Source organism: Penicillium rubens (assembly GCF_028828025.1).
Source record: "Penicillium rubens strain IBT 27055 chromosome Unknown utg000004l_segment0_segment0, whole genome shotgun sequence".
Taxonomy (NCBI): Eukaryota; Fungi; Ascomycota; class Eurotiomycetes; order Eurotiales; family Aspergillaceae; genus Penicillium; species Penicillium rubens.
In genome coordinates, this window is record NW_026890602.1 from 3,226,874 (window position 1) to 3,243,962 (window position 17,089).

General features: G+C 50.1%; 6 protein-coding genes across 6 annotated transcripts; 3 read left to right on the plus strand and 3 right to left on the minus strand.

Moving 5' to 3' along the window:
• Positions 1 to 3: 3 nt before the first annotated feature.
• On the plus strand, positions 4 to 1,665 carry N7525_011165 (uncharacterized protein; the record flags this gene model as incomplete). Its single annotated transcript, XM_002560795.1, has 1 exon — positions 4 to 1,665. The coding sequence occupies one exon, from the start codon at positions 4 to 6 to the stop codon at positions 1,663 to 1,665; it is 1,662 nt and encodes a 553-aa protein (XP_002560841.1).
• A 628-nt stretch (positions 1,666 to 2,293) lies between these two features.
• N7525_011166 (uncharacterized protein) lies at positions 2,294 to 3,122 on the minus strand (the record flags this gene model as incomplete). The annotated part of the gene is made up of 2 exons (XM_002560796.1): positions 2,294 to 2,466; positions 2,525 to 3,122. 2 exons carry the CDS (start codon positions 3,120 to 3,122, stop codon positions 2,294 to 2,296), a joined length of 771 nt encoding a protein of 256 aa, XP_002560842.1.
• Positions 3,123 to 3,862: 740 nt separating this feature from the next.
• N7525_011167 (U4/U6-U5 snRNP complex subunit PRP31) lies at positions 3,863 to 5,422 on the minus strand (the record flags this gene model as incomplete). The annotated part of the gene is made up of 1 exon (XM_002560797.2): positions 3,863 to 5,422. The coding sequence occupies one exon, from the start codon at positions 5,420 to 5,422 to the stop codon at positions 3,863 to 3,865; it is 1,560 nt and encodes a 519-aa protein (XP_002560843.1).
• A 446-nt stretch (positions 5,423 to 5,868) lies between these two features.
• On the plus strand, positions 5,869 to 7,934 carry clf1 (putative cell cycle control protein (Cwf4); the record flags this gene model as incomplete). Its single annotated transcript, XM_002560798.1, has 2 exons — positions 5,869 to 7,650; positions 7,701 to 7,934. 2 exons carry the CDS (start codon positions 5,869 to 5,871, stop codon positions 7,932 to 7,934), a joined length of 2,016 nt encoding a protein of 671 aa, XP_002560844.1.
• A 3,586-nt stretch (positions 7,935 to 11,520) lies between these two features.
• On the plus strand, positions 11,521 to 13,647 carry N7525_011169 (uncharacterized protein; the record flags this gene model as incomplete). Its single annotated transcript, XM_002560800.2, has 1 exon — positions 11,521 to 13,647. One exon carries the CDS (start codon positions 11,521 to 11,523, stop codon positions 13,645 to 13,647), a length of 2,127 nt encoding a protein of 708 aa, XP_002560846.2.
• Positions 13,648 to 14,309: 662 nt separating this feature from the next.
• N7525_011170 (uncharacterized protein) lies at positions 14,310 to 16,868 on the minus strand (the record flags this gene model as incomplete). Its single annotated transcript, XM_002560801.1, has 2 exons — positions 14,310 to 16,036; positions 16,094 to 16,868. 2 exons carry the CDS (start codon positions 16,866 to 16,868, stop codon positions 14,310 to 14,312), a joined length of 2,502 nt encoding a protein of 833 aa, XP_002560847.1.
• Between the last annotated feature and the right edge of the window lie 221 nt (positions 16,869 to 17,089).

Sequence of the window (17,089 nt, forward strand, 5' to 3'; positions counted from 1 at the left end):
ACCATGACCGCAATATCGTCTACTCCTGCCTCAGACTCCGAGAACCAAAATGTGAGCCAAGCAAGCGAAGACTACCTCCATCAACCCAACGAAAAGGATCACTCGAGTGATCCGGGTGCGAGCGACGATGTACGCAAAATCACGGGCTATCGATGGTTCCTAATTTGCGCTGCTCTTTACCTCTCAGCATTGATGTACGGACTAGATACAACGATTGCTGCGGACGTTCAAGGGGCGGTAATTCAGAGGTTTGGCCAAGTCGACCAACTCGCCTGGATTGGGGCCGGGTTCCCTCTTGGATCGGTCGCTGTTATTCTGCCCTACGGATTTCTTTTCACTACCTTCAATATGAAATGGCTCTACATTGCCGGGATTGTGTTATTTCAGGGCGGATCTGCTCTCTGTGGTGGAGCTCCGAACATGGGTGCCCTGATTGTCGGACGTGTGATTGCTGGTGCCGGAGGAACTGGCATCTATCTAGGAGGACTGAACCACTTCTCCGCCATGACGACTCGAAATGAGCGTGGGGCGTATCTCGCTGGCACTGGGTTTGTCTGGGGCTTGGGAGCGATCCTGGGCCCTGTGGTTGGTGGTGGGTTTTCGGATTCATCTGCCACTTGGCGATGGGGATTCTACATTAATCTTATCATCGGTGCTATCACAGCCCCTGTCTACCTGTTCTACCTTCCAGCCATTCATCCAGCTCCTGGAAGACCACTTAAAGATCGACTTCTTAGTCTGGACTATGTTGGGTTTGTGCTCAGCGCAGCGATGTGGGCGACCTTTGCGATGGGCTTCATCTTTGCCGGTGGTATCTGGCAGTGGAATGATGGTCGTACTATTGCAATGCTTGTGGTATGGGGGGTTATGCTTGCCCTTTACGCATTACAGCAGACCTTCTGCATCTTTACCACCCCCGAGCATAGGTCATTCCCCGGGCATCTGCTCAGATCTCGAACCCAAATCTTGTTCTATGTCACCACCACCTGCGCCAACACCTGCATGTTCTTCACCACATTCTACATACCGATCTACTTCCAGTTCACTCGGAACGACTCATCCCTCATGGCCGCAGTGCGACTTCTTCCTTACCTCCTGTTCACCATCGCGTTCAACCTTGCTTCCGGCGCGGCCCTTCCCAAGATAAAGTACTACATGCCTATGTGTCTCGTGTCCGGTATCTTCATGACTATAGCTGGTGCGTTGTTCGTGGGATATCTTTCCCCTTCGACGCCAACGGGCCAGATCTACGGCTTCAGTATCTTGATGGGAGTCGGGACCGGAATCACCATGCAACTGGGCTACTCCGTGGGCAGCTTAAAAGTCAAACCAACCGACGCCCTCAGCGCTATCAACCTACAGAATGTTGCACAGATTGGAGCCACAGTCATCTGTCTTGTCATTGCCAGCCAAGCGTTCCAATCAAACGCCATCAGAAACTTGGATCATGTTTTGGCAGGCCAGGGATTCAGTCAATCGGAAATTCAAAGTGCTGTTGCTGGATCACAGAGCACGCTGTTTGAGCAGCTCAGTGGTGACTTACGGACTGCCGCTATTGAAGCAATCACCTCAGCGATGGCAAGGGCCTTTATCATTCCACTTGTAGCTGGCGCATTAGGGCTTGTTTGCTCTCTGTTGATGAGTCGGGAGAGACTGTTTGGATAAATGGTGGCCCAAAGTTCAGACTGAACAAGATTTTACCGCTGTGTTGAAGAATGATGGTTGTCTAGTAATATAGTGTTGGGATCAAATAACTTCTGACTTGCTTCGAGGGGAGGTGACAATCCCTTCATAAATGGGTTCACCCCACTCTCTTTCTATCACTCTACATCGCCCTTTTTATCGGTAATATTAGACAAAGAAATGCAAGAAACGTCAAAGAAACTCACATCCTAGGTTTGGTTTATAGGAACACCAACAGATCAACATCTTTCGCCTATTACCTATCAGCACCTACTCATTTTTTCAAGTAGATTATCAGTATCTCGCGGGACAAGCCCAGCCTCGGAGCGCTGTACTATTAGTACATAGCCTACATGCAAATTCGCCAGTTTCTATGCCAATCTGAGTTGTTTCCATTCTTTCTAGGGATTCTTGTCTGGTTTTACCCAGATACTAGTATGAAAGGAAGTGGCTGAGTGTAGGAAGTTTGTGAGGTCATATATGTTTAGAAGGGATGATGTATTAAGAAAACCCTATGGACAAAACGCTATACATGAAGGTATACAGGCCCAGAATCTCATGCTGCTATAGACCAGTTAAATGCGCCGCACGCTGGGCTTAACCATACACTTTATACATCTTCCTTCCAATCACTTAACTTCCAGGACTGCACTCCATCCTCAATAACCAACCTTAACGTAGTGAACCGAATCTGCTCATACATTGTTGTAGCAGCCGCTCGTGCTTGAGCATGCCAAGGTCCGCGACCACCAAGTCTTGCATCATTTCGATTGCGCCAAATGCCTGTTGAGTCAATCAGTGACTAAAAAGGAAATCCAAGATAGACGAGTCAAGTACTCACAAGTTGCCATATTCTGAAGCCTGTCATTCTTCGCCCCAAACCAATACTTCAACAATCCCCCACTAGCAATGGCCTCCTGATGCGAATGCGCATCCAACTCATAAAGACGGTCCGAATCAATCCCCGGCAACAGTGTGGACCGGAAAATAACAACGTAGTATGATTGTGATCTCCATGTGTGGTCCTCTGCCTGTGAGAAAGCTCTCAACAAATCAAACACCTCTGTCCAATTGAATGATTCCGTGTATTCAGCAGTGGCATAGTCATCGCGGATAGGTTTGAGATATGCCAATGCCAATGCGAAGAGTCTGTCTTGTCTTTCCAGTGCAGCGATGTCCAGCAGATGGGGGACGCTGTTGTAGGGCGATGCAATGAGTCGCGTGTCTGTTTCTGTATCTGGGTATTGCTTCTCGGGCTGCAATTGCAGTTGCAATGATGCGGCAGCTGCAAATATTAAGGGGTCGAATTCTGTAGTGACATGGCTGTGGTGCAGGAGTCGAGTCAAGCTTGGAACTTCTTGGTCTTTGCCTTTGTTCGGAAGGCTTTTGGTAGTTGGGACTGGGTTGCTGAGGACTGGGTTTGCTATGGTAAACGTCATGGTCCAAAGTCTCTGTGGATCGGATTTATGACTCGAAAATATTCCAAAATTGAGGCAAATAGCAAACGAAGATCAAGTAAAGCCAGGAATAACCGGCAAAAATCGAGAATGCGGAGGGGAATGGCAGCTTTATATAGGAATTTTATGGATTTTATGATACATATGAAATATCGAGAAGAAATTGCAGACAATTTATATGCATTTCTCCTGTACCACGGTGATTGTGTGCTGGGCCAGACACTGCAAGCACGCAATGCAATGTGGGCGAATTCGACATTTAAGAGTTGCCGTTGTTCAAGTTAATTGTTCTATTGGGCTCATCAGATCTATTAGGTCTACATCTAGTCTACTACTACCATCCAATCTATATTATACATCGAATCCTCCTTATTCTTTACACAGAATCCTGAAAAATCCACGTGCTGTGGGCGAACCCTAGACTGTTGGCCCTGTAAATCCTTGCGAATCTTGCGAATCCCCTGAGATGGTGCAATTCTTGGCAAACCCAGAAACCCTTTCAAGTTGCGTTGGCTTAATATAATAACCTGGGTATTGCTTTCTTTTCTTTCTCTTTAAGAAAATGTCATGTTGAAGTCTGTAGTTCAGATCTAATGTACAATCGGTTTGGTATCACGTAACTCATAGAAGCTCAGGCCTCCTGATCTTCCCCTTGAAACGCCGTCAAAATGCTGGGACTCGATAAAAGCAAGTGAATCGGAAAGAAAAAAACAGATGAATTCTCATCGCTTCGGTGGAGGACCCATCTTGCCCTCGCCCGTATCAGCCTTCCTCTTGAGTGGGATGGCAGGCACCTTGAAGCCACCATTCTCGCCACCCTGGGGATTGACAGGAGTCTGGTGAGGAGCTTGAGTGAAAGTTCCAGACTTGAACCACCGATTTTCCTCAGCGGCGCGCTTGCGCTTCAATTCCGCTTGCACCTTCGGATCGACCAGCTCGAGACCTTGAACGGGCGTAAACGCAATAGTACTGGAGGTACCAGCGGCGCCAGGTAGAGACGATCCGACGCCAGATGCACGAATACCTCGTGCCTGGAGAACGCTTGCAGTGCCACTTGTACCGCCTTGGCCAAATCCACGCAACGACGAGGCGGTGCCACTAGCGGGGGTGTTTGTACCCCAGCCCTTGTTGTTCTTGCTGAGTCGGGCACGGGTGCGTTGATCAATCTGGGTTGCGCGGATGCGGCCATCGTCCTGCTGTCCTAGCATACCCAAGCCAACGGTTCCAGAACCCGTGCCATAACCCACCTCCGACTCCTCCTTGCCGAATGCAAGACGATTCTGTGCCTTTCGTAGTTCCGTCATAGCGACAGCTTCCTTGGCCTTTCGGGCCCGCCAACCTCCTCGCTTTCTGGATGGCTTGTCATCGGGTGCAGGAAGAGCCTTTGTACCAGCGTTTGGCGCAGTTTCGGTCAGTTTCTCCAGTCGTGTGTAACATTGTTGCTTCAGTTCCTCGCCCAGAGAGCCGTCCTTGGCGAAATTGGAGACATCCGCGCGAGTGGCGAGCACCATCTTAGCTGCAACAATTCGAATTCCTTGTTTTCTGAGGTCCATAGGAACTTCTTGGAGAAGTGGCGAGTCGTAGAGGAAACCTTGCGCGCGAACACCGTGATTGGTCGCAAAGCCCAGTCCTTCTGATCTGCGCGATCCTTGTGCACCTAAGTTGCAGGCGGGGATCTTAGCTAGTTCAAGCAAGCCACCTGTTTGGTTGAGGAACTGTGCAGCGGTTTCGGCTCCGATGAGGGCTGCCAAGTTAGGGGCGATCTGGTTCATGCGAGACTGGATGCTTGCGGTAAGGGCGGCGCGCTCATTATCCAGCTTCAAGATCCTCTCGCATGTATCGAGAACCACCTTGAGCTCAGACTCGGTCATCTCTCGGCCTTTGGTGATAGTTGCTTCCATCGCAACTGCCATCAGAGACGGCCCGTCCAAGACTGACTTAAGCGGAACGCCAACCATGTTTTCTGATGATGTGGACAGTGCCTTGATGTCGCTGAAGGGGCCATTTTGAATGACGGCAACTGTCTTAGCGTATTTGATGGGAGTGGTGACGAGTCTTTCGAGCTCGGGGAATCGGATGGAGTAATGGTCCCGCAGGACTTTGTGTAGGCGCGTTAGCTCATCGGCGGTAGAAATAGAGCGATCGAAGTCGTTCGAAACGTCAGGGCCTTCTTTGAGGTCTTCCTGCTGCTCGGGCTCCTCTTCGACTTCCTCGCCTTCGCCCACATCGAAGTCCTCCTCGTCATCCTCGAAGTCGCGTAGAAGCTCTTCGGCGGTCGACATCTTGGCTGAGTATTTATGCGACGGGGTCCGATGCCGTAGATGAGGTGCGTATGATCGTGGTCCCAGAACGCCACTGGGTAAACTAGAAGGAGAGTTATTCCCAAAGTCTTAAGGTTGGGAAGAAAAGTTGTGCTTAGTCAGCAGGAAGCTACGTGCACGGGTGGCGAGAAAGACCAGTCACGCAGTTCGGCGATTTCATCGCGGATTCTCAGAGCTACGGTCCAAGCTACTCTCGGCGTCACTGGATTGGGCGTGAGAAACTTTCCTCCCAATTTCTGAGTTGAGCAATCGCCGCAGTTTGGTGAAGCCATCTTATCTTTCAAACGCCTTCTCTGGCCCAACCCTCATTTCTTGCCCGACAATTTCAACGTTCCCGAACCTCAACTTAATCTTCTTGAGTCGCACACTACCTCTGTACCGGGATCAGACGATACAGTACCGTCACAATGGAGGCCTCCCGTGGACCTCCCCGCGTCAAGAACAAGGCCGCTGCGCCAGTTCAGATCTCTGCGGAGCAACTGCTCCGCGAGGCCGTTGACCGGCAAGAGCCTGGCCTTGAGGCGCCGACGCAGCGCTTTGCCGATCTTGAAGAACTACATGAATACCAAGGTCGGAAAAGAAAGGACTTTGAAGACTATGTGCGGCGCAACCGCATTAACATGAACAACTGGATGCGCTATGCCGCCTGGGAGCTTGAACAAAAAGAATTCCGTCGAGCACGATCCATCTTCGAGCGTGCGCTTGACGTTGATCCGACCTCCGTGGTGCTCTGGATTCGCTACATCGAAGCCGAGATGAAGACCCGGAATATTAATCATGCCCGAAACCTCCTCGACCGTGCCGTGACTATCCTCCCCCGCATTGACAAGCTCTGGTACAAGTACGTCTACATGGAGGAAACACTAGGCAACATTCCCGGCACCCGTCAAGTGTTCGAGCGATGGATGTCATGGGAGCCGGAAGAGGGTGCATGGGGCGCCTACATCAAGATGGAAAAGAGATATAGCGAGTTCGAACGAGCGCGCGCCATTTTCCAGCGGTTTACTGTCGTCCACCCCGAACCCCGGAACTGGATCAAATGGGCCCGCTTCGAGGAGGAGTATGGCACAAGTGACTTGGTTCGCGAGGTTTATGGTGCGGCTATCGAAACGTTAGGGGAGGACTTTATGGATGAGAGGCTCTTTTCCGCATATGCCAAATTTGAGGCTAAGTTGAAGGAATACGAGCGCGCACGTGCGATTTACAAGTATGCCCTAGACCGACTTCCGCGGTCTAAGGCTATGGCCCTTCACAAGGCCTACACGACCTTCGAAAAGCAGTTTGGTGATCGTGAAGGACTGGAGGATGTGATTCTGTCCAAGCGCAGAGTGCAGTACGAAGAGCAGCTCAAGGAGAACCCTCGCAACTATGACGTCTGGTTCGACTTTGCACGATTGGAGGAACTTTCGGGCGACCCAGAGCGGGTGCGGGACATCTACGAACGGGCCATTGCACAGATTCCCCCATCACAAGAGAAAAGACATTGGCGTCGCTACATATATCTCTGGATCTTTTATGCCGTGTGGGAAGAAATGGAAGCGAAGGAGATGGAACGCGCTGGGCAAATCTATCAGGAATGCCTTAAGATCATCCCGCACAAGAAGTTCACATTCGCCAAAGTCTGGCTTATGAAGGCACAGTTTGAGGTTCGTCAAATGCAGCTGCAAGCAGCCCGGAAGACATTGGGTCAGGCGATCGGAATGTGTCCGAAGGACAAACTTTTCCGTGGCTATATCGAAATTGAACAACGGCTGTTTGAGTTCGCGCGGTGCCGTACTTTGTTCGAGAAACAAATTGAATGGAACCCCTCCAACAGCCAGTCGTGGTTGCAGTTTGCGGCGCTGGAGCAAAGTCTGTTGGACACGGAACGGACGAGGGCCATTTACGAGCTTGCCATCGAACAGCCGACCCTTGACATGCCCGAGCTTGTGTGGAAGGCTTACATCGACTTCGAAGAAGAGGAATACGAACATGAGCGAGTTCGACAATTGTACGAACGTCTCCTTCAGAAGACCGATCATATCAAGGTATGGCTCAACTACGCCCGCTTCGAGTCCTTGGTGCCACCCGAGGAAGAGGAAGAAGAAGAGGAGGAGGCGAAGCAGTTCACTGAAGAGGCAGCCACCCGCGCACGTGCGGTCTTTAGCCGTGCAGACAAGGCGCTCAAAGACAAGGATCTCAAGGAAGATGTAAGTTGTTGCTTCCAGAAACTATTCGATCTGTTCTAACCTATATACAGCGCTATGCTCTTCTCAATTCGTGGAAAACATTCGAATACACTGTTGGGTCGCCCGAGCATATCGACAAGATCGAAAAGCAGATGCCCCGACGTGTCAAGAAGCGCCGCAAGTTGCAGGACGACCAGTACGAGGAGTACACAGACTATGTGTTCCCTGCAGACGATCAATCTGCTGCCAATCTTTCTCGTCTGCTGGCAAAGGCACACCAATGGAAGCAGCAGAACCAGTCCTAAGCTTGTGGTAGCTTTTATTCTACAAAAATCAAGTGATTCCCATATTTGCCACTGCTTTGACACCTTGGATCGTTCCCATCATGAAAGCATCCATGCAAACCCGTGGCCTTGGGGACTTCATGTAATAATAATCAGACCAGAATACCATTTCGATATCTGCGTGTGATAACGAAACCAGACCATGTACTCTCATACAATTGAATCGGTCTCGCCGGCTAAGCGGCACGAACTGGTATGTAGTTCCTTCAGAGTGAGACTGTCCCCTGCATGTATGCACTATGGATGTCGTGCATGCTGGCCACACACCAGTTACGATTACATATTCTCCTAGTCCTGTTGTGCAATCGCTGCATCCCCGCCGATAATCCTTCAGCGGGGCGGGGCTGGCTTTGTAGTACATATCTGTAGTGGTGTAATGCGTCGGCTGAATTAGAGATTGGGCGAGAGCTTTGCGGGAGCTGAACAGGAAGTGGTAGCCACACATCCACTTATATGCATTTCTACTGGAACAGCTCACGGAGTAGATCATGACATGAGAGTATATGTGTCTACAACTCTTGAACATATCGATTAATCCCCTAATCACTTCAAAACACGGAGGACTGAGACAGTTCCCACGTCTCAGAAACATATCCACAGCTCCACAGCCCCACGCTGCGTGGCCTAAGCCCTCACATCCGAGGTCTATCTTTTTACTGGATTGATATCCCCCTATACGGAGTAGTTATAGCACGTTGTTTAGTATTCCATAATAGAACATGCTTTTTTGTTTCTGGTTCGAGTAATTTTCTAGCACCTGCATACTGCATAGGCAAAAGATCAATTAAAAACTCGGAGCAGTCACATCGATTATGTATAGGGCTTGATGTTAACAAAACTACCATTGAAAAGATCCCCGATTCTTGGAACATCGACCATGCCGGTTATATTGATGCTAGATATGAGTATCAACAGCTACATGCAAGGACAGTGGCTGCACATGATTGGAACCTGTCAATAATCGTTTGTCCCAATCAGAACATGTGACATGTTCTAATTCTTGGAGTCAATCAAAGCCTTCTGCAGAGATCTTTAAACTCTTGAAAGAAGAGCCACTTTCAGACGCCTCGAGTGTCGGTTTGCCTTTGTTAATCAGGTCATGCATAGAGACCCTGGTTTCAGGATACCTTCCCATTGGGGATTCTTTTATATATCTGCAGCTCTGAATCAGACTACAATCAGCCGAGACGTGTATATATAGAATGGGTTGGGTACAAAAGAGTGGGATATCTAGGTCGATGTATGAACGGCGAATGTAGAGAAAACTCTAGTATAAAACGGGGCTAATCTACCAATCTATACAAAGCAAAGTGTGGTATGCGGCATCGAAATTTCCTCAACATGGAATTAATCCACATGACAATCTTGTAGAAATAAGACCACAAAAAGAGAATCTATATTTGCAAACGCTAAGACATGAAGCAAAGATGGGTATTTTTGGTAGTCTTTGAAAAGGATGGTGGCGACACGACAATGTTCCTTGAAGATGAAGCACAAAGGGGAACTCGAATAACTTCTTTTGAGAATACCGACTCTAGCTAGACAGGCATATATAAAGGTGGCCCTAATGTGTGACATTGATGAGCCATCAACGGCGGGAGTCGTAAAGCAGCACACCAATCTTCCTCGACTTTTACTTGACCAGCTTCGTCATTTAACAAGCATTGTCCTGCTTTCTAGACGCAGTCTTCATATCCTCGGTGACAGTCATCGAGACTACGATTCTGCTCAGCTCAGCGCCGCTTTTATACCTGGCTACCTTCAACCCTACCGCGGATAGTAAGTTCTCAATTCTATCGGCATTGGTTGCTCGGCCTTAACTAACATCTTTTTCAACAGTGGGAGGCCATATTAAAGACCAGCCTGTCGATGACATTTGTGAAATCTGCAAGAAGGATTTCTACGGCTCAACCAACACATGCTCGTGCGGCAGTCGTTGATCTTGGGACTTGGGTATAATAGGGGTTAGACTGACTGCAGAGGCCAGAGATTCTACGGCTCCGGAGACAAGCGATGTGGGGATGAGTTAGTATAACATCGACGCTCGTTAGTACTATAGATTTAAAACTAGTCTATATGCTGTACACGTGCGATCGCAATTGGGAAGTCGTAGATGTAGTGGGCGCTAGGTCTTATCCGGTTCCACAAAAGAGGGCATCTTCCGATTTTTATAATGCCAGTGTTTAGTGTTCTTAGTACTTTTTTAATAGTCTCCTTAGGTAGTGGGAATTGAAGAGATGAATTCAATGCATAATTGAGACAGACACGTTCCCAAGGTTACCTAGGTATCTACCCTAGGTAGGTAGGCAACATTGCTTAATATCAAGACTTCGGCAGCGTCCGTTTGAAGCGCAATTATAGAGGAAGAACCTTGGAAACGGAACGCCAAGGCGCCAGAGTTTTGGGATTTCCATGGGTCCAACGGACAAGAACCACGGGTCTGGAGAGGGGGGGAATCTTCCAAGGTTCCCTTGTTTTTTGTTTTTATTTATTTATTGTTACTATGGGGTATAGTGACACATTTACACATTTTAATATTATCACTGCATCTGCACTCCCTCCCTTGCTGGCAACACATTTAGAGGTCCGCCCCAGGAGCATTGGAAATCGAGCATGTACCAAGTGCCAGTAAAAACGGGGGTCCAGGTACACGAGAGGTGTGGTCCCACTTCATCGGGAGCATTCACGGGAGAACCCCCCTGATCAAATATAGCAGAGAATAGATGAAGGCGAAAAAGAACCAATAAGGACGATCAAAGTGATGACAATGATAGTCAGATCCAATCAAAATGAAATAAGCCAAATTAACGCAAAAAGTCGAACGAAAAAAAAAAAAAAAAAAACCTGAGATTGAAAATGACGAAATTATTCCCCTTAAGGGATGGCGTTGTTCGCTAACCCCCTAAACCGTCTGCTAACCTCCTCCCCGGAGCCGTTAGGGGGTCAAGAGGCCCTTCTCCCTGTTTCACTTGGATGTTCTGTTTCTGTTTCTGTTCTCCCCTTTTGCTGTTCTCTGATCTCTGAATTACTACCGTGCTGTGCACTTTGATATTCTAGCCTTTCGTTTCGCCAACCACCCTCCATTCGCTTAATCGGGTTTTGTTGGCCTTTTTTTTCCCTCACTCGACTGGATCGCCCAGCCCCTCATACCCTTGTGATTGCTTGATACCCTGTTCGACCGACGCGTCAGTGTCGTGATCCCATTGTTGATACAATTGAACCACTACTCTGATTGTATCATCCCGAGTCACCGAGTCATCCGACACGCGATCCACCTCAATTTCGTCGCGAGAAATTGAAATCACAGTTGATCGCGCGTTAAGCAGTCAAGAACCTGTGTTCACATTACCTGTTAACGCGCCAATTCAGATTGAGTGGTTTGGCTTTTTTTCGCTCAACTGTCCCGATCGAGATGAGATAGTGCTCTGGCAGTCACCTTTTCTTCTTTAATTTGGTATTTCAAGTCCCTTGCTGGCTGGCTATCTAGCTTCCCTACTGGTCCGGGATCAACCGCGACTTTGAACTATTCAATTCGAAAATTTTCAACATGACTGGCCCCAAACCCCGAACCAAGATCGAGGGCGATTGCTCCACTATCCACAGCAATACCTTCTACGTCTATTCGCCGACTGGCTTTGCATCAATACCTCTCAAGGAGAATGCGGATTGGAACTCACTCCCATCCCCAGAGCACATGGTTACTGGTCCTGCCTGCGTCCAGGGTGGAGCCGGCGAAGACGAGACATTTTATCTGGTCGGCGGGACCGGCTCCGACGGCAACAGCGGCCTCCAACGCTTTTCGTTCAGTACACAGAAGTGGGAGACACTGCTCATGAGATCAGCGGATATGAAAGATCGGACTGGACATGGCGCGGGATACATTCCCTCAACTTCGCAAATATTGGTTTACGCAGGAAACACAGATGGCAGCACACAGATCTCTCAATCGACACTCCTCATTTCAACAAAAGCGCCCTTCGACATCGAGTCTGGGGTCCCCCAGGGCGAACCCGCGCTATATGAGCCCATCATCTTGCCTTGGAGTTCTTCCGAGGTAGCCTTGATTGGAGGCTCTGCCACGAATACTGCTATCTTCATCTATCAAACCGCGAATAAGCAAGGCTGGACCATCTCCGAGGCGACTCTTCCCTCTGCAATCCAATCCAATTCTCTATGCGCGCTCGCCTCCGATTCTGGGACTAAGGTCCTCGAAGAGTTTAACATGGTCGCCTCCCCAAATAGTGTCACTAGCTACCTCCTTAGCTCGAAAGGAAAGGTGCAGAATCCGGTCACAGCCATCCCATCCTTGGAAAAGAGGGGTCTCACCGATTCTTACAACGACACGTTCGCGCCGACAGCATCCTGGTCTGATTATACACTCGCGCAGGGTGACGGCTTGGTAGTTCTCGCCAGCGGCCGAAGTAACGACTCATTGGCAATCTTCAACCAGACTACCAACGCATGGGTCAACTCAACAGAGCTGTTCCTTGGAAAAGGAGATCAGCATGTCCTCAAACCATCCACCACATCACTCACATCATCTACCTCGACATCAACCTCGTCATCCACATCCACATCTACATCGACCGCGGCCTCAACTACGCCCACTTCGTCATCTCCAGTTGCGGCTGTAGCTGGCGGCTTGACCGATCATGGCAAAATGATTCTTGGCGCAACTCTCGGGAGTATCCTAGGGTTTGGCTTGATCCTGCTCATCATTCTGTTCCTACTGCGACGCGCGAAGAAGAAGCAACAACAGACAGCCCAACCCGGTCGCGGTGGCGATGCCAAAGACCGCCTAAGCTTCCAGGACCAGGGCATAGAACCCCTGACCGAAGGCGCTTACCCAATGGCAAGATCTCCTGTCCCACTCGCGGCTGCTTCGACCGACTCATTGGCTATCATGTCCGGAACCTACAGAGAGAAATCCTTAAAGCCACCTGCTAACACGGGCTATGGATTGTCTCAGCCCAAGGCCAGCAGCCCGCTCTCTACAATTCCCTCAAGCGGTGCCATGGGCGCGTCAAGCGTATACACCGATGACACCAGTCGGGCTGGCGATGACACCGGACATGGGAACCAGGCCGCTGACCGATTGACCGACGAAGGGTGGGGGAAGTACTTTGAGGACGGCGGTGCCACTAACTTCCAATCCGACCGCTCGACTGCCAGTTCCGCATACACCAAGTCCGACTACCGCGGAAGCGGCTGGCCGATGACTACGTTGACACCATTGAATTTCGGCTTCCTCGACCAGCCCAAGCCACTCGGCCACGTTCTCAGCGGCAGCCCGACCACGGAAAACGGCCCATCTGAGACGGGCAGTCGAAGCCTGATAATCCCGGAGAGCCAATCCGCACGAATCTCCAGTGCGGATTCAATCAGTATCGCCTCAGACGACGACCGCGACGATTCAAAATGGCAAGGTGCAGGCCAGAGCAGCTGGCTTGGACGGCCCCCAAGCAGCAACTACACTACCAGCTTCTACCAGGCGAGCACGCAAGACATGCCCTGGGAATCATCGAACGGAAGCCTCGCAGACAAAGGAAGACAATCCAATGCACGACGATCCAGCGTCATCATACCACATGACATCGATGAACTTCCGGTGCAAGGACAGCAGAACAATACCAATTCAGATATGAGCTGGCTCAATCTCAAGGCTGACCGTTAACATACGTTCGCCCCAATCCGACGTACAGTCCATTTGGAGCCCAACTCTCCCTTACTCTCCCTCTCTTTCCTTGGAAATACCTACCTCGCCAGGTCATTTGGCGACTCTCTTATCTCCCTCATTCATTTCTTTTATGGCGTCTCCGTGGCTACTGGTGTCTTGAAAATACCTCTTGTTTTTGTTCTTGCATTTGAAATGCTGCATTTTCGTCTGCATCCAGCATCTTCGTTTTATGTTTGTGTGTATGAGCGATTCCTTAGCGTTGTGCCACACTTGAACCGGTTGCTCTCTTTAATTCAGTCGATTTCATGGCTGTGCCTGTACTGTGATGATCTAGTTCTTGTATGGGTGTTGTATTCATTATTCTGTACATAACTCGATCCGAATGTAAATCACTTGAAATCAAGTAACTGGATATCTAGAAAGCCTACGTAAGGAGACAACTAAACAAGACAACTAAAAAGACATACTAAGACTATACGGCCTTATAAGCGGCCGATGATTGTCTATAGTATCTCAATTCCTACAGTATCAACTTCTATACTGTCACCATGCCCTATTGAAACGCCTTTCGTCATATCAATTACTTCAAACATTACCCATTATCGTATATACATCATAAATCGTAAACACCAAGTCCCCCAGATATACTATGAACCTCTTCAATAGAGCTTCGCCAAAAAGGAATGACGTTTCGACACCTTCCTAAACTCATCAACCATAGGGCTTAGCATCCTCCCACCACCATCATCGATCTCCATCGGCTCCAACTGCCTCGAATCCATCGTCTTAAGAAGCGGAATCTTCTCCTCCGTCTTACTCCGAATATAATAATGCTCATCCTCCTCCTCCATCCCAATATACCACCTCTCCTTCAACTGTTCCCCCCAAGGCCCACACCCACAAGCACCCTCCAACTGTGTCGTCTGCGGACTATTCACAGCAAGCGCGAACAAATTCTGCGGCTCCGTAAAATCAGTCACCTGCCGACCGCGCGCCTCGACAATCATAAACCCAAGACAGACAGCGCTGGTCAAGAACGCAAACACAAGAATCACATAGAAAACCCCCTGCCACTGCTCCGTCCCACCAGAAGCATACCCAAAAGCCTGGATAGAAGCATTGAACCCCTGATAAACAGGCTCAGAAAGCACATTCCGATTCTCGGTACTATAGTTCCAAAACGGAACGAACGGCGCATTCTGCGAGCTGAGGATAAGCGTGCTCCCAGCCATCACCGCCAACGCCTCGGCAATAGACGGTAAACTCGGGTCCAGCGCGAACGCCCCTTCGCCCTTGTCGTACCGCGGCATCATCTGCATCAGCAGTCTGGCATTGCTGGCCGCGCCGTCGGAGATGCCCGCGTTCAGACTGAGCGCATTCGCCCACTCCGACGCGATATTCTTCCAGTCTGCATCCCACTGGCCCTCCGGTGTGTCATGTCGTCGGTTGTACTGTAGCCCGTTTGAGGCGTTCTCGCAGTCCGTGCTGAGGAAGGCACCGCTCATGTCGGCGGAGTACTTGGTCGAGCATGCGCCTGTTTGTTTCGCGCGCAATGAGCACATCACGTACTCGGGTGTGTTGGTGTTGTTGGATGGTGGCGTCGCGCCGAGGAGGTAGATGGCGTTTGCGGGCCAGGGACCTGTTGTGTTGAGGATTGTGTTGTATGGGAGTGGGTATTTGCCGAAAATGGGGGGGATTTGGTCGGATTTCGGGCCGAATTGGAAGAGGGTGTCGACGACTGTGCGGTTTAGCCAGGATGCGGGATCCGGGATGTCGTCTGGGGGTGAGGTGGTCCAGGTTGTCATGTTGAATTTGTCGCCGCCGGGCCAGGAGGAGTAGACTAGGGGGCTGAGCTCGTCTTTTGTCATTCCGGTGCAGAGGACGTTGACGGCTGGGGAGGGGACGGAGGCTTCGATGGTGTATTTGCCTTCGCCGGAGGAGTCGGTGGGTTGTTTCAGTTTGTTTTTGGAGTTCATTGCTGCGCCGGGGATGCCGCCATGTGGCATTGCCATTGTTATGTTGTTGATCATTCGGCCGTGTTCCTTGGATAGCGTGGACATGTCTTGCATGTCGATCCAGCTGCCTGTTACTGTGGTGTTGTCCCAGAGGGAACCTGTTGGCTTTGGGCGCTTTTGGAGCTGGCTTGAGGTTTCATTGTTGTGGGTTATTAGCTGGCTCCACTGGCTTATCCATTGCTGGTAGTTATGATATGCGTGGCCGACGTGTTCAATCTGGATGCAGGTTGTGTTGCGATAATCAGGGTCAATTTCGTTGGTGACGGGTGTCTCACAGTTCGCTGCAGTGTAGTGGGTGTTTGCGAAACTGGAGAGTACCTTGCCCTGGAGTATCGTTGGTTCAACAGGACCAGGAGAGAGTTTGGGAGCAACTGTCGTCGATTAGTGTTTGTCACAGTTTGTGCATAGAAGGGGAAGGAAGGATTTACCCAAAGCTTGCGCCGCAGTGGTGTACAGCATCGCAACGAACGTCGAAACCAACGCAATCGACCCGAGGAAAGTAAGCGCCGAATATCGCAACGCCTCCCAATGCACAATCATAGACCCGGGTTGCATAATCCAGGCCCTCATATTCATATCCGAGATACTAATTCCTCGAGAATCCCTCATCAAAGCCCTCCGACTAAGCACCTGTCCCAGAAACGCGACGCAAATCGTAACATAGGCCAACTCGATCGTCTTAGCAAAGAATGCACTCAGCAGAGCTGCTGTAGACGGGACCAAGGGCCCATCGCTGGAGACAGTCTGCCATCGGGGCTTGCGAAGCGCAATGCCGAGATAGATACCTGAAAAGATGGTGGCATAGACAGCGAGGATCAAGACTGTCAACGGGACCCAGGATAGTCGCTTCTGAAGCACCGTTGCCCGGTTGGGACACCGCACGTGGGCGTGGGTATGTGGAGTCTGCGGAGTCTGGGGAGAATGTGGAATCTTGTAGGTATTTGGAGTCGTAGTCGCGGTGCTATCGGTTGAATGGCGCTTGTCTGTCGGGATTTCAGCGGGAATGCCGTCGCCCGATGTGTTTGAGATGCCCAAACCGACATCGCGCAGGACTTCTTCGGACCAGGTGCTGTCTGAGGGGGAATGGTAGCGATAGTCCGAGTCTGTTAGGCGATTGTTGAGTGGGTTCCAAGACCGTTGGGGCCGAGTGTCGATCGAATCTTCGGATAGCAGTGAGTGCTGCGACTCCCGCGACGAGGCCATGGTGGAACGTGTACACACACAAGAGGAAAAGAGGAACGACGACCGTATTAATTGAAAATGCTCTACATTTAAAAACAGGGAAAAGGGGTCCTGGTCCTGCGGCTGAAGCGGAGGGGCCAAATCTAATCTCCTTCGAGCGTAAGCTGCTTAGCTGCTTGGCATGTCGGTTTGCGCTTTTGCTAATTTGGGGGCTGATCAGATTTAAAAATGGACAAGATGTT